Source organism: Astatotilapia calliptera, chromosome 12 (genome assembly GCF_964374335.1).
Source record: "Astatotilapia calliptera chromosome 12, fAstCal68.1, whole genome shotgun sequence".
NCBI lineage: Eukaryota > Metazoa > Chordata > Actinopteri > Cichliformes > Cichlidae > Astatotilapia > Astatotilapia calliptera.
In genome coordinates this window covers 13,919,704-13,937,400 of record NC_137433.1, presented here as the reverse complement: position 1 = coordinate 13,937,400, position 17,697 = coordinate 13,919,704, and the positions used below count along the sequence as shown (strand labels likewise).

The following is a 17,697-nucleotide window of genomic DNA, read 5'->3' as shown; positions in this document are numbered from 1 at the left end:
CTGACACAAACTGATGCCAGTGTACTCTGAGAGAGAGAGAGAGAGAGAGAGTGACTCACACATACTCGGATAGATCCCACTCTCAGGAATGCTGGATGCCACAATGTGAGATCCACTGTATTCTGAATCATATATCGTACACGTGGTATCTCACAGATGGAGTCCCAGTTAGATGTGTGTTTTGTAACCAGTGAGCAGGCAGGAAAAGAGATAATAATAAGAAGAAAAGTGGTCATACTCCAGTGTGCTCAAGCAGAAAGCTGCTTCTCCTGTAACAAAATGAGATCTGTCAGAGGTAAGTATTATTGCATTCTTCTGCCTGATCAGCACAGTTTGTCTGTAGTGATTTCTATCTGCTGTGAGAGTGCTTCAGTAAGCAGTTCTGCTGCGCCAGTCACATGCTTTGGGCTGGGGCTCAAAGCCAGCTGTCCCCATCATCAGTTCAGACAATGCAGAAGATGTGGCGACGTGAGACTTTGGGGCAGATGCGAGTAGCAGTGGGCGGGCTAAGAAAAGCGTGACTAATCCAATTCAATTCAATTTTATTTATACAGCGCCAAATCACAATAACAGTTGGCTCAAGACACTTTATATTGTTAGGTCAAACATTGAAACAACTCACTATGAACAAGCACTTTGAGGGGTCCCGAAAAGCTCTATATAAATGCAATCCATTATTATTATTATTATTACTTTGGCAACAGTGGGAAGGAAAAACTCCCTTTTAACAGGAAGAACACATAGGGGTGAGTGAAGAAGAAACACTCAGAGCATCATGGGAAGCCACCAGCAGACTAAGATTTATTCGAGTGTAACTAAGTGAGGATTCAGGGTAGGGCTGCTCAATTAATCGAATTTTAATCACGATTACGATCTGGGCTTTCAACGATCATTAAAAATGACTGAGCCGATTATTAGCCCCTCCCTCATGCTTTACTCTCGCGCTGCTCCGTGTTCGAAATCCAGCGCACCTCTCTGCATTTCGAACACGTGTCACAACAATTAAGAGCAGCGGTCCCCAACCCCCGGGCCTTGGACCGGTACTGGTCTGTGAGTCGTTTGGTACCGGGCCGCGAGAGTTGAGGCTCAGGTGTGAAATGTATGATTTTCAGGGTTATTTTGTTATCGTTTTGATTGTTAACTCGGTTCTCCTTGGTCTTTTCATGTGTGTTATGAATAAATCTTCTTTTTTTTTCAGTACTGGTACTAGTTTTATTTTGTTGTATTTATCCGCGATACCTTAAAGGCCGGTCCGTGAAAATATTGTCGGGCATAAACCGGTCCGTGGCGCCAAAAAAGTTTGGAGACCGCTGATTAAGAGGACCCAAGGGAAGCTCGGAAAGCTAAGCAGAAGTTATTTGGAGAGGAGAGTGACTGCCATTGGTTGAAAAGAGAGGTAAAAAAAAAAAACTTCAGTGGTGCTGCACACTATTTTATATTACTTTTTAAAGTCATTATTCAATACATTGTTATTGTTAACCCTTTAAAGCCGGTCAGAGCAGCATGCTCTGTTTTGTGTAACTATTTTTAAATCCCTGTAGAACCTGAACCGCGTAAGCTAGCGCAATAATTTTTTTTGCATATGAAACCAGAGGAGTTGTACTTACATCTTATGCCATCAGCTTGTCCTCGGTCACGGTTTCCTTCCACATAAAGCTTTGCAAAAATTGCATAAAAAGCGCTTGCAGGAACAAAAACATAATATTCCAGAAACATGCTTTGCTGATCCGATCAGCTGTTCGTAACACTTCCCACAGTGAAACAGACGTCAGCACGAACTATCCGGTTGTTCAGTGATGACGCGACGAATCCTACTTCCGGGTCTAAGGTAGTCTGCGTTTAATATGGCTTTTGTGTTGTTAACATGTTTAATGTTATGTATTTTCTTCTATTTGATCTCAAAAAGCTCCTAAAAAAGTCAGTGATCACTGTTGACCTCCCATTTATTTAAGCTCAGTTTTTAAAACCTTAGGATGTAACTACAGCCCAGCCCATGCAGCAGTATATGAATGACTAACCTCGTATTGTATGGATGGATTATCTCAGTTGTTCTCCTGGCTGAAGTTTGGTCCTTTTACAGCATCCTGCCATGCGATTACATTTGTTCCTGACCACCGAGAACACTCACGGTAACTTTTATCGAGTGGAAAAAAAGTTAGCTTGTTTATATTATGCTAACATAGCTGTGTCGCTAGCGGTCACGTAGCACATCATTATATACCAGCTAGCCCAACTTCAGTAACCCTACAAACGTCACTGCTGTTTAGTTTTCTGTCTTCATTTATGCTGGAAGTGATAACAGAGCTGTACGTTTTAATTTGTTTCCAAAACCCCGCAGTCAGGACATGCTATATTGTATTTAGATAGAAGCTAGCGAGCTAACTCCCTGCTAACTTCTAACTCCGTTAAATGTCATAAATTCCGTTTTCATGGATGCCTGGATGTTAAACTCAATTGTTACACCTGGTAGAGCAGAACGCTGATCATTTTATTAAAGATGAAAGACTTTAGACAGTTTTTCAACTCTCAGTAATGCCACAGTGATCGTTTGATATATGGACCTGCACCAGAGTTTAGACCCAGACACGGCTAGTGACGTCAGACTGAACAACCGGATCGCATGTCCGCCATTTCCTGCCAGAAACCGGAAGTGACATCATTTTCGCGGAAAATGTAGTTTTTTACTTGTAGGCCTTATACCAGTGTTTTTATAAGTCATGTTTGACTTTTCTGAATAATTTCTGGGATGCTTAGAACTCGAATTGCACTGCTGGAAATAGGTTATTTTGATGCACATGCTGTTTTCTTTGCAAATTTGCATCATAGGCTTGTTTTTTCGTTTTTCCTGCAGTGTATATAAAAATTGCTGTATCTCCAAAATAAAACTATGAAGACACTCAAAATAAATTTCCTGTTGTTGTAAACTATTTTTTGAAACTTTTTTGTATTTAAAGTTTTGAGGGATAAACCTCTTAAATTTCTCCAAGTAGAAATATATGTAAAAAAAAACCCCAAAAAGGTTTTCAATTTTTTTGTAGTTTATTGCACTTTTTTGCAATTAATGTAGTTACTATGGACTCAATGCATACATATTATTAAAATATGGGCTATAACAGTTGTATAGCAACTTGAAATGCTCCCACAAATGGCACTACAACATGTAAAAAAATAATATAAGCTCTGGCGGACTTGGTTCTATAGTAGGTCTTAAAGGGTTAAATAAATATCGTCAAATAATCGAGATCTCAATTTCAGTGAAAATAATCGTGATTATCATTTTTGCCATAATCGAGCAGCCCTAATTCAGGGTCACCTGATCCATGGTGTGTTTCATGGTGTGATCAGTCCTTCTTAATGATTAACACCTTGAAAACCAAGGACATGGTTATTGATTTCAGGAAGTCATCCCCTCATCCTGCGCTTACAGTGGTAAATGGTGCAGCCATCGAAATGGTGGATAGTTACAAGTATTTGGGAGTTGTTCTTGATAACACCCTGTCCTTTGAGTCACATCTTGCTGCTACAGTGAAAAAGGCCCAACAAAGACTATACTTTTTAAGGAGGTTGAGAGGTTTTAATGTTTCATCTGAAATGATGACTCTCTTTTATAAAAGTTTTATTGAATCTGTTTTAACTTTCTGTATCATTGCTTGGTACGGTAGTATGTCCATGGATAATAAGACCAGACTTAACAATCTGGTTAAAGTGGCGAGCAAGATTTCAGGGAGGTCTCAGGTCCAGCTTGTGGACTTTTATAACAGGCAGGTGCTGAGGAAGGCAACCTCTGTCCTGTTGTGTTCAGATCATCCTCTCTTTAACGATTTTCAACTGCTTCCATCAGGTCGTCGTTATAAAATGACTGCAGTGAAGACGAAGCGACACAAATTGTCGTTTGTACCTAGTGCTATTATCTTAATTAACAACACTAAATTGTAAGTGTTGTTGCCATTGCACATTGCACTTTTTTCGATGGAAAATCTAGGTTGTTTTATCAGGCTTATATTATATTATAGTATTTTTTTTAATGAGTGTACGTGATGTGTTGGTTGTATGTTTGTTGTTTGTTTTGACATACTGCGAATCAATTTCCCGTCAGGGACAATAAAGTTACCATTGACCATTGACCATTGACCAGCCCTCATCAAAAAGGAAAGTTTTAAGTCTAATATTAAAAGCAGAGCGGATGCCTGCAACAGCAAAGATCTAAAATCAATAGGGGACATTTGACTGAATCAAGGCATTGCCAAGAAACTTCAGATAATAAAGGAGAAACTAGGCTGCAATAATTTTTAATTAGAGGATTTGTGACTTTATAGAAATGCGGTTTTTCACATCCACAGGGTTGACATTTGCAGAATAAGGCCAGTCAAATGCTATTACCTGATGCCACCCTGTACCATACATTCTAACGGACTGAATACCTGAAAGCTGTCTGAAAATGTCACCTTGGGGTTTAAAAAATTACAGGGGACGTTTTTCCACTATTTTCCCTAAACAACAAGGCGATTAAGAAAGAAATAAAAAAGTCAGTTGTCCCAATTACAGGACTATTTTTTCTCTACCTCATGACCATCAATATGAGAGGAGCAACAGAAGTTACGTCAAGAACCACGGGAAATCCAAGTTGATCTTAAACTACGTCTGAAAACTGTACAAATGTAGCTGTCATCTCTGCTTTCCCTCCACGATGAGCATCAGTGACTGCAGAGCGCAGAAACCCCCGGAAATGCCCCTGCAAAGGCCTTTAAGGGACTCAGATACGCAGCGACACCGCGGTGCTGCTCCGAGGCTCGAACTGCCACATGCCCCCAGCTCCCTCAGCACCACCCCTCCCTTCCTCACAAAAACACGCACAACCACGCCCCCAGAGGCACGCGCACAAGCGCAGGCTCAGACACACCACCTCCTCCATCACTGGCAAATGCACATACACACAGAAGCATCGCGGGGTGAAGCGCACAACATGTGAAATGGGCATGAAGGACAGGTGTCGGGCTCCGGCAGGCGCACAGCAGGTGCAGCGGGGCTAACGCCGTACCCACACGGAGAGCAAGGCTGCCGCTTCGCCATGTCCACCGCATGCCATGTACTCACTGGCGAGACGGTAAGAAGGCCCGTCGTTTACTCTCGAAACATTTACCGCAACAAACTTGTTCGAACTCCCCCTCTTTAGCCTTCTCCGTGGGCTCCGTCCTGATTTGAACCCCGTGGCTGCTTCAGTATTTATGTTTTATTTCTTTTTAATGATGTCATTCCGGACTCAAAGGCGTTAGGTCACCAACAAAGGATGGAGGGCCGTCCGTGCCGCACCAAAATAAAAAGATTTGCCCGAGTGTATCAGAGCAAATGTTTGGTAAGGCTTCGAGGCTCAATGCGTCTTGCTTTGGGTTTGGGCGCCGGAGGTTTCAGGAAAATCTGCAGCACGATTGTGATAGAAAAGGAAAGAATGCAGTCTTTAAAGTTGCTTTTTGTTACTCTTTAATATGGCAAACAAATGGATTTGATCTCAGATTAATTCTGGACTGCATACAGAACATTTAGCTTTATATAAGAAACGTAAAGCCTAATACCATGCAGTACAGCCTTTGGCTCTATGAATAGGCTGTTATGTAAAATTACTGTTACATCCTTTAAAATCAAGTAGCACAGGTCGATCTGCTCACACGCATGTTTGCATCGATTATCAGTTGATGTTTTTTTCTCCTCAGGCTGAGATTTTGCTCTCAGTGTGCAACTGCAGGAGCATTTAATGGATTCTTTGCTGTGTGCCGTAGCCATGGAGACAGTATGTGGCATGTGGTTTTTCTACTTGTGCTAAAGTGGAGTCTATCTATTAAGGAGAAAGCTTAGTCCGTGAAGACAGAGGAAGGAATTTGTGGATTCACTGAGTCAAGATGTCCTGTCCCATCCTGAAATTCCAAAACACAAATCTTCCCTCTTTCCTCCTGGATCAGTGCGATTTGGAAGCAATATTCTGGTTAACAGATGTGTCAGCGAGAGACCTAAAGTTACTGTCAACCTTCAAAATTATATGCAGCACAATTTCTTTTTAAATTTTCTTTTGCATCTCCTGTGCAGTTGAATGCTCTAGCATTACTTTGGGGATCAGTTTTGTAAGGCTGTTTTACCAATATCGGGAAACGACATAATTTGATGAGCACTGTTCATCCATATCCATTAAAGGATTAAAGCTGTGTCCTTGTTTGAGTCAAATTTGGGCATTGGAATGCTCACTAAATGTTAATAATAATGATAATAACAGTGCTATAATAATAAAACTAGAGCTCAACAAGGCCTTAGTTTTTGCAAGCCCCTCCTTAAAAGTATTTATTTAGATTTTTAAGGATAGAAAGATTGGAAGCTAGGTTCAACATTTTTTCCTATTTAGTGGCACTAAATAGGAAAAAATCATTTCTAGATTTATCATTAATAGGACATTGGTAATTTATTTGTAATAAATTAAAACAAGAGCTAGTCTGACAATCGCAGTTGTGTTACACTGACATTCAGCATTCAAGACAGTGGTCCCAGTCATGCCGGAAGAGATCGCGTGGTACTATCTAACCCGCTATGTAAAGAAGAACAAAGCTTTTCTCAACATTACAAAACATGTTTTACTGTTATAGTAGTCACACTAGGTGCAGTAGTTTTTACTACAAATGGCTTCATATGGTCAAACATAATGAAATATTTAACTAAACCCCTAAATGTCTGTGATTGGTTGTTGTTGTCTGTTAACCACTGGATTTTCCTGTCTGTAAATCTGAGAAACCCTATTTTAATTAGTATATATAACTATAGCTATTCCTGCATATTAAAAGTAGAAAAATATTCATATTTGTGCTTTACAATGTGACAATGAACGCAACAAACCATGAAAATCAGTGAATAGCGGTGTATGCGTTCGCTTGTGTGTGTCGGGGTTTGTTGTGAACAGACGTGATATTTAGGTGTGTTGTGGAGACATGACAGAGATGGCTGGTCAGGCCTCTCTCGTCATGATGAACAGATGGTAACTCAGGGTTGGCTTGTGGGTGAGTGCCAACAAGAAAGCCCGTGTGTGTGTGTGACACATAAAAACCCATTGTTGGAACATTTTGTCCATAATAGTCTCCAGAGGCCTTAAAAAAAACCCCAAATAAACAAAAACAACAAAATGTTTTGGTTGTTCTTTAATCAGAGATTCGTCAAAGTTGTCTGTTATTTATTGGAAAATATTCAGAGCAGCTTTCTTTACATAGTTATGCTAACGTAATACTTGCTACAGAAAGGCGACATAAGTATGTACATTGCTGTATTTCATTTATATTTCAGTAATCTTAGTAATCAGTGAGCTTTAAGTTGTGGCTGTTGGCCTGAAATTTTCTAATTGGGTTAGTCTTTTAAGCTTATGTTACATTTATATCTACTCACCCTTACACATATTGGAAGTAGTTCCTTATAGGGCTGTGCGATATGACCAAAATCTCATATCCCAATATAAGACATCTATCGTCCGATAACGATATAAATCACAAAAATTAAAAATTTTCTGTAAACTCTGTGAATCTCGGGCAGCTCGACTTGCGTGAAGTGTTGCGGGGGAAAGCCTGTTCTAACGTTTGAGTCTAAGGTTTATTTTTTAGCACCTGACGGCTCTTTTTTTTTCTTCTCATCCGTAAACACTCTGCATACTCTTTCACGTGGTTCAGTTTATTTTGAAAAGTCTCAACAGGATCTTGAGCTTTATTGTGAAAGGTTTATGTGGAAAATAAACAAGCGGACACGTGATGGTGTTACCGTCGTTGTCGTAAAACAGGCGCTTGTCCATCCGTAGTGTGGTTATATTAAAAATAAGAGAAAGAGAGAACTTTAAGAAATTAATATAGCCACTACAGTGACCATCAAAACCGTGAAAAAATATTGCCGTAAACAGTTTATTTTGTGACACCACGAAACAAACGATAGCGTAAAATGAAACGATAGACGTTTTTATATTGTCATCCGATATATATCGTTATATCGAACAGCCCTAATTCCTTAGATTTACTTGGAAAATATATAAACATTTTATGTATTTAAAATATCTAAAATGCAGTATAGTAAGAAACTCAGTTTGCTAATTTAGCATTTTGTCCTTTACAATTAACATTTCAAAGGACATTTAATCTGGATTATCTTAATTTGCACAAATAAAACACATAAACAGACTTACCTTTTAAAATTATTGTTTACTTCAACTCGTTTGAAAATGAAAAAAAAAACATGAAGGACAAAGGGAGGGAATTCCTAGATTTATTTAAAAATGTATGTGAAGATTTCATCAAGTAAAAATAAAACAGATTTTAAAGGAATTCTTCATTCTGGGAAAGGATTGTTTATTTCTCAGCTTAACAGACTGTCAAATAGACCAGACCACCACAGGGTTTATATTATAGATGTTATAGCTTCATTCATCTGTCAAACTGTAATTCAACATTAGTGCTGATAACACTCTCTCAGTATCTGCAGTCTGATGAGGGGCTGTGAGGGCAACAGCAGCCGCCAGACTGAGCTGGAGGTAGAGTTCTTAGCCAGCAGAGGATATAAGCCATACCAAAGTCTTCTCCAGAGTTTCTGACTGAAGACGATTTGCACGCATGGAGCCACCCATATATTTAAACTAAGAAAATCCCTTTAAGGCTTAAACAAACCTCGAGGTCTGTTTGGTGTGATTAAATTGCTTGTATTATGAATGCAACCCACTCATTCAGCAGGACCTTTTCGTTTAGTACCATGCTAGGAACCGCATCTGTCAGCTGTAGCTTGCATCTAAAGTTCATCTTTTTAATATTCATACAATGCCCTAAAAGAATGATATACAGTTAGATATACAGTAGTTCTTTTACCATGACTTGGACAACAACACCAAAACATTTTCTATGGTAATCTAAGGCAGTGTTTTCCAACTACTGTGCTGTGGCACATAGGTATGCCGTGAGAAATGATTAGGTGGAAGATGGTGGAACATTACCTGGTTCCACCTGATTAGTACTCTAAGCGATCGGCGTAACGTGCAGAACAATTACATTCTCTTCCAATAGAGGGCAGTACAACTACCCTCTCTAATAATAGTCATGCTGTGAGATGACACAGCGCGTAATATTAATAGATAAATATTTGGAAAGAAAAAGTAGTCTATCTGACCTGCGTCCTGGAGAAAATTCCAACCCAGATGAAAGCCCTAGCATGAGTAGTGCTGGGGACAAACCAAGCCAATTCCTCTATACCTGGTGCGCAGGGAAAAATGATCAATCTGCTTTTTGTGACCTTGTTGTTTGGTGTAGTGCCGCGTGATTTCTCTAATGTGAAAAATGTGCCGTGGCTCCAAAAGGTTGGGAAACACTGATCTAAGGACCTTGGACTGGACTTCTTTAAGTTTCTTAAAGATGTTTCACCTCTCCTCCAAGAAGCTTCTTCAGTTCTAAGATCAAATGGGCGTTAAGGCGGGAAGGGATCTCAAAACTGGATTGTATGTGCCAGACAGTTGCTGTCTGCCACGACTCCCACGAGGGCTTAAATACCCGGGACTCTCCACCATTTAGTCTTAGAACTGAATAAGCTTCTCGGATGAGAGGTGAAAAGTTTTCGAGAAACTTAAAGGAGTCCAGTTACCTTTCTTTCCAAGCTCCTTAGGTTACCCTTCTAAATGTATAGTCATGTAAAAAACAGTTTACATATAAAAGTGACTTGTAAACCTCTCCTCTGGACCGTTGACTGAGTTGAGTGGTCTGTTTTTAAACTGAACTAATTCCTAATTATTTCATGGAGGCCCAGAGATTGCAGGCTCTGACAGAAATTCACATATTTACAGCAATTTGGATTTTTTTTGTTTCTTGGACCAGTTTGCCGTTTTCTTGGCGAGATTGGAGCTACTGGCAGATTTTAAATGTTATGGCATTCAGCATCACTACTCCCAAGCCTTCAGAGCTAACGTCTACACATATGCAGTTACCACAGTTACACATCGGTATCTGAAGTTTTTTTTAATTTAAAACTTGAGATATTCAGCTGATTGCACTATTCATAAACTTGATGTTTTTTCCTCGTTTTTCTAAAAATACAAGCTCAATGAGGTTGGGACAAATAATAACAATTCTGAATTTTGGCTTTTTATAGTGATGGGGAGGAGGATGATTAGGGGTTATGGTTCACTCAAAAAATGATTCTTTACATTCATAAACATGAAGGAATTTGAGTAAGATGCAACTGAAAGATATCAAAGAAGATGAAATAGTTTATGAAAGAATTCCATTTATGGAAAAATATTACCAAAGTTGAAATTGTGGCTTTTCCATTTTTAGAAAAGATATAACATCTGTAAGTTACAACAAGATTTCTATATAAAATATAAAATACTACACCAAGTAAAGGTTTATATAGCTAATATTAGAGACCTGAAATGTAACTATTAAAGGGTTAATTCTTATATGCATCGCCAACAACCAAACTATGATTACAGAGTTTGTGAAGTTTATATATATATATGTATAATTAAAATTACAAAAAAGAATAATCTCATCTTTCACATTGATCTGTGATATTTGGATAAATCAAGGTTTTGAAAAGCAAACTATATGCATTATAAACATATATATAATATAATATATATATATAAGTTGAAACCCTTTGTGAGGTGTACTTGGGTTTATTCTGTGCCCAGTGTCATTTCTCACATCATCTGTAAAATCTGCCCTGAACTCATGCTCCTCAGCAGTTCTAATTTTGGCAGCATTATTAACATCAAGAGTCACGAGTTCATATCTACCCTTGATATGAGTAACGCAGAATTTTAGGAAGGTCAGCCCATTTCCAGTTAGTGGGCAGGATAACAAGGGGAAAGTGAGAATGCGCAATGTCTATTTTGGAAATAACAAAATGAGTGGGATGAAGGCAAATTAAAGTCTGAGGCAGATCTGAGTAGGTAGAAAAGTGACATCTTTGTAGTGCTCTCTAAACTGTTTGTTGTATTGACTATGCTTTAGTGTGTAAGAGGAACGACATAGATGGTTATATTTTAGTAAATTTATCCGTGGTCATCAGTGGATGTGGAAGCTGGATCGTAGTCTGGGAACCTAAAAATCGCGTGATGCTAATTATTCATGCTCTGGACTCCTCGTTTATATTTTTTCTTTAATCAAATGTCCCACTTTGGTTCTAAGACTAACAATATCATTGTTGCAGGTGGTCAGAGCCTGCTCTGCTTCTGTTATATATTGCCCCTGGGACTGGTGAAATGTATTTGCATAGTGCATATTCTGAGGGATAATTCTGCTCTCAGAGACACTTGTTCAGTCTTAAAAAATAGGGCTTGTCCCTCAAAACTGCCTTCTTAATTAGCTGCAGCAGAAGGCAGCATGCTGCAAGTCTTTAATGGTAAAGTGGAGCCACTGTGGGGCAAGAAGGCATCACGTGCAGTAGGCCACAAGTGGGAGTGTAAGGCAGTTCACCTTCATTAGCCCTCAGTGAGATATTGGCATTTGATAACTACATTAACAGTATTAAATAAGAGCTTTGTAAACTACACTGCTGTTAGCTATGGGGTTGCTCCTCACTCCTGAAGCTCAGCATGTTGACCTTTACTTTTCCAACATGGTTTACACAGAAAGAGAGTGAAAATGTGCAAGTTGAGAATAAACAAACTTTCCGTTGTTAGAAGCTAGTGCATTACTTCCCAACTTCTCAGCTAATTGAAGACCTACTATATCAAGCTAGCAGTTTGATGGTATGCCCTAGAATTATGATTATTCATTATTTTTGCATAGGTGGGAGCCTTTATTTACTTTTAGTCATATAGGCTCATTCTTTAGTCAAACACGTAGAGTACATAACATTTTAATGTCACCATAAAAGAAATAATAACAATTTAAAAAATACAACTCCACAATTAAAGCATTAAATAACCTAAATAATCTCCTCTTGTGACAAAGTTTGGAAGAATGGATCCAGATTTTGTGGACTGATTCTTCCTAACTTTGTGGCACCAATACAATATACTATACACTGTTTCTAGAACAGTACTGTAATATGTTGAAGACACTTAAAAAGTCTCAATTCATGAGTGGTCTGTTCACCACTCTTTAGAAAAATTCTCATCATTCTTGGCGTTGACACTGTCGGCACATTTGGTATAGCAGCAATGCTAACCGAAGTCAACCTTTGTTTTTCTAAATAGAGCCTGACTGAGGGATTTTTAAGACCAATTCTGATATTTGAGGATTTAAAAATCTGAAAGGAAATGTTTTTGTCCTTTCAGACCCACAAAACATCAACAGATTTCACTAGCATTTTTATGTGTAGTTATTTATAAGGTCTTACTAAGATAATATGACATTGCAGTTTAAAAATGACCTCGTTTTAATGTCACAGCAAGGCATGGATTAGTTGTTTACACTCTGCCCGACTCTGCTTGGATCAGCTGATTGTTGTTTTTGTGGTGTTCCAAACATGTTGCCATCAGGTAAGTTGCAGAGTGTCCTCTTGGAAGCAAATTATGCAATATTAAAAGTCATAACATCTCTTCTTTAGTTTTTACATTTTCATTTATTTCCCATTATATGAGATCAGATGAGAAAAGGAAGCGGGTAGTGGGCAACTTTTGAGGTGGGCTGTAGGCTGTCCATCCAATCAGAAGTTAGAAACAGTTGTATTTTGTCATTGGCTAAAAAAGTTTGTTTTTTCTTTTTATAATAAACTTTTGATTGGTTTGGCAAAGCACACTTTTGGATGGGTTGAGACCAGCAACCGCCAACATGGGTGCGTAAGCCTTCCTATGGCAGAGAAAACAATAACGCTGATTATGCTCCATCTCTTTTCTTTCCCCAGGCTGTGTTGATCTTGAATCACACTGAATGGAGATCATTGAAGTTTCTTTAAGATGACTCGGACACATCCCCCTGATATACTGGCATCAACTCTGTATCAGGACATAAATCTAAATCCCATCACTGACCCCTCCATTTCTCTACACTCCAACCAGCAATGTGACTTGAAAATGATTGATAAATCAGAAATCATCAACAAAAGACACTGCCGTAGTTTTGACTTCATTGAGTCACTGGATGACCCACAGACCCTCTCTTCCTCGATGGAGTATCCTTACAAAAGGCCCGAGCATCAGACATTAAATAAAGATCTTGCGTGGAATGGATTGGATCAACCGGGACATCTTCGCTTTTCATCTCCAGATCTGTTTAACACCAGGCAGTTTCAGCAGCACAGCACCCAAGACAAAACCAGCAATCTTACGTGGTCAGATTCAAAAAAGAGATCCAGGTCTAAAAGTGCTCCCAGGATTAAGGCTACTCTCACTCCTGTACCCATTTCAGTGTCTCCCCCAGGGACCAGGAAGGGGAGGGATGCAGCTCAGGCTGCATCAGATACCTTGAGGACTTCTGAAACAGTGCGAGATTCCTACTCATCAAACAGGCCTTTTTTGAATGAGGTGCATCCTATCAAACTGCAGCCTCATGCCCCCCTCTATGTATCAGACTGTTTTGAGGAGGACAAGTCAGATAAACCTGCTGTAACCCCTCATGTTAGGTGCCGTGTGGACATCAAGCCAGATGCTGCTGTACTGCAGCACACATCAAGGCAGGTTCCCAGTGTGCGTCCTGACCACCTTTGGCAGAGATACTCTCAGGCCAGTAGCAGCAGAGGTTTGTATGTGCCTCGACAGATGGTCTCCTCACCAACGCCTACTCCAAGTGAGTGCTATAGTGGAGATTTTAGACAGGGGTACCATTACACTACCAGTATGTCTCCTATCTCTTACCAGCATCTAGACATGCACAGAATGCCATCACCAACAGCACCATATCTGACTCAAGAACAAAGAGCTTACTCAAATCCTAACATACCAACCAAGTTTTTCTATACCGAGGATGCAGTCCGTTATCCAGTGCATCCCTACTCTAGAGCTTACTTTCAGGATGATCGGTCCAGTCTAACCAGTCATGGTAGTACAGTGACCAGTCAGTACGATCCAAGGACTCGATGGGTTCACACCCTTCCTGTCAGGTCGTATTACGCAGACAACTTTCCTAGAGAGCCTGCACATTCTGTATACGGCAGGCCTTACTCCACAAGTGAGGCAAGTTCATACTTTTCTCAAACTCCACTGTCTAGATCTTACTATGGTGAGGACAACCGCTTCAATCCGTATCATATGAATAACTCAAGGTTTGTTTACTCCAAACCATTTAGCTCTCCTATGGAGCAGTACTTTTCATCAAGACCATACCATACAGAGGGTCGTCGACGCCCTCGAATGTCTCAGGCCTTTTCAGATGACTGGTATCGCTCAAGCATATCTGGTTACTCTAATCAGTCCTCTCAGCACACGCCACCAAGAGTAAGACAAGACTCCAGCATACCCCCGTGGTTTCCCAATAGCTGTACAGAGACAAGTCGCCTTGGAGCAGAAATCAAAAACCATTCAAAGTCTTGGGACAATATTCTCTATCCACGTCATGACAGAGACCAGTCAGTGCCACGTGGACGAAGTTATGAAAATTTGTTTTACCAAGCAAGGAACGGCACATCCTCTGATGTTACATCTCAACCTGTCATTCTTAACCTATCAAGTTCACCGAGACGCTACGCTGCCCTGTCACTGTCTGAAAACTCTCTAGAGAGGGGTTCAAGCAATCCGTGGAAGAATAGCAAGAGTGGACATTGGTTTGTAACTCCAGAGATCACCATAACTGACAATGACCTATGTGCAGGCAACAGCCGGCGACGTGATGTCCACTCTGTTAGCTGGGATACACTGGATGATGAAAAAACACCATCTCCCAGAGAAGCTCATCCGAAGCAGCCATCTAATGCAACAGACATTACCAAAGATAGGAAACATAACAACTTCTCCCTGCAGCAGAGCCTAGAGCAGCTGGATGAACTCTTAGCTGATTTGGTCGTTGACTACAAACCACCAACTAGCAGAAAGTCCAGTGAAGACCTTTTAGACCAGCTAAAACAGCTAATCACTGAAGATGATGAGAAAGACAGGGGTTTGTCTGGGCACGAGAACTTAGGATGTCTGAACACCCAGCTCCCCTCCTCCAAATCCAGCCCCGACACCATCAAAGACCCCGATAGTGGGTGTGATGCTTTACAAAGAAGTGCAGAAGAGTGCTCTCCAGACCACAGCACTGATGAAGATGACACTATGGTGTGTGCTAATAAGAAATGCAGCCGGATTGAGAATATGTTCAACGCCTGCCTGTATTTCAAGTCTTGTCACAGTTGCTACACCTTCTACTGCTCACGAAATTGTCGCCGGGACGACTGGGAGATCCACAAAGAGACGTGCCTGTATGGTCGTGTCAGTAGTGTGTGTCGACACACTCTTAAGTTTTGCAGAGAGAATACAGAGATCCACAAAGCCTTCTCACGAGTTGCTAAAGCTGGCTATCTCTCCAGAGGCAGAGGCGTCCTCTTTCTGGGTTTTGCTAATCCAGAGACAGCTGACAACTTCCTGCAAGTTGGGCTTGAGAGCCTCCTCATGTCTCCCACATACTTATCTCTCAGAGAGCTGGATGGCTTCAAGGACAACCTAGGAGAGTACTGCAAGGAACTGCAGCAAGCAGGTCATGAGTATGACCCCAATGAATGTTTCCTTTTGAATGTATCCATCGCTGTTGGTGAACTAGTGCCTAACAGACCTTCGCCAAGGGTCCAAACACCAACAGTTCGAAAATATGCAAAGGTGTCCTTAGCCTCCTCAAGCCCTGACAAAAAGGTACTCAAGAAGGATAGCGAAATGGAAACGCTCATCCTCACTCCCCCTCCGGGCACACCAGACATTGACAAGGAGGGGGAGGAGGGAAGAAAAGCTCGAGAGGTCTGCTTTGTCAATATCCAGCGTGAGCTCAGGACCAGAGGAGTTTTCCTTCGCCATGAGTACCCCAAAATCTATAATCAGCTGTGTGAGTTTGTGGAAAGCAACAAAAGGTTTACTCCTACTACTATATACCCAATAGATAAGAGAACAGGGAAACAGTTTATGTGCATGATCATGGCAGCATCCGAGCCAAGAACATTAGACTGGGTGGGCACCCCCCATCTCTTGGATGATATCATATAGCATAGCACTAATTAGTAACGATAATGATGTCAGCTAAATGTATATACTGGAAATAAATTGTGTGATTTAGCAAACTAAATATTGATTTGGAAATAGATGTATATACAGTATGTGACCAGCCGCTCTCTCTCTCTCGCTCTCTCTCTCTATCATCTATCTATCTCTCACTTCTGTCTGTTGCCACAGATACACAAAACTCACACGCATAAACACACACACTTGTGACATGTTGTTTTTGGCTTGTTTTGATCCCGTTGCCCACAGAACAGTTAAACAGTTAATAGCCTGCATGTAGACTAGGCAAGCTCTCCAGTTATCCAGGTGTTTAAGATGTGAACATGTATGATTGTGCAGTCTCTGCAGACAATTTATGAAGCACACAGTATTTATTAAGTGCACATTTCATTGCCTACACATAATAGTGTGCAAAGCCAGGTTTCATATTGTAACAGTCATCCACTATTAATTTCTCCAACAAATGCTAAATCATATATTTATATCTTGTTACAGTGGTTGTAAGATTACAACTGTTGTTTATTAGTATTTAAGTATTATTTCCTTGATATGCTGTAGATGTGTGGTTTTTAAAAAAAAATTATATTAGTCATTGTTTCATAGATAAAGGAGTACAATCAGACCGCCGGTTGTTTTCCCACTCCATTCACGATTTAGTTGGAACTTATTTCATCTTGTGAAAAGACTTGATGTCATTCTTGTATAAATTGCTTTGTTTGAAAGTGGCCTTCAGTCGAAAACAAAAAAAATGCATTTGACACAAAGCAATGTATAGGGTTAGCTATTTCTAAAGGGTTTAGAGCTGTAGAATTAGGTTGTTTAAACTACCAGTGTAAATGAATAATTATTTTTGCTCAAAGCATGTTATTTATATTTAAGGTATTTTAATATTGATATTGCTTATGATTAAATTTATTATGTTAACAAGATACCATTTGATGCATAGAAATGTAAGAGGTATATATATTGAATATTAGATCATTTGAACATCATGAACTTGAGACCTTATTGTAACTAATACCACAGTATGTTCCTAATTAAATCATATGCAATAAAAGAGCAACCTTAACATCTATATTGTAAAATCCTATTTTATTATAAACACTTAATAATTCCTTTGAGCCAAGAGCTGCAAAGACTATTTGCACTTACACAAATTACGAGATAAGAATGTTCCTAACAGCGCTGCAGCACTGACCCCAGATGATAAGCCTGCTTCCAATGCCATTGTTGACTAATCTAAGGTTGCCCTTTTACTTGATTATATCTTTGTGCAAGACCTTCCTCAAGTTTCTATTTTGTGATGTTTATAACACACGTATATATAAATATATATATGAATCTATAATAAATGGAAGTAAATGAGTGACCTCATGGCTTTGAATTTTTCTTCATGGGCTACTTTATATAAAGGCACAAGATTAAATAAATACAGTTCTTGTCATGTTGTCTCCTTTTTATATTATTAGAGCTCCACCTTGTGGAGCAATGCATGTATTGGTCGAAATACAAAGTTGGTATTGGCAACTTATAAAAAGTAAAATATATCACATTTGACCTCTGACCTCTTTCAAGGT

The 17,697-nt window shown here is 39.7% G+C and overlaps 1 protein-coding gene across 1 annotated transcript; it reads left to right on the top strand.

The window, feature by feature from the left end:
• The first annotated feature begins 4,925 nt into the window (after nt 1-4,925).
• unm_hu7912 (un-named hu7912) lies at nt 4,926-17,347 on the top strand. Its single transcript, XM_026188393.2, has 2 exons — nt 4,926-5,104; nt 12,844-17,347. The coding sequence occupies exon 2, from the start codon at nt 12,896-12,898 to the stop codon at nt 16,103-16,105; it is 3,210 nt and encodes a 1,069-aa protein (XP_026044178.2). The 5' UTR covers nt 4,926-5,104; nt 12,844-12,895; the 3' UTR covers nt 16,106-17,347.
• Nucleotides 17,348-17,697: the final 350 nt, after the last annotated feature.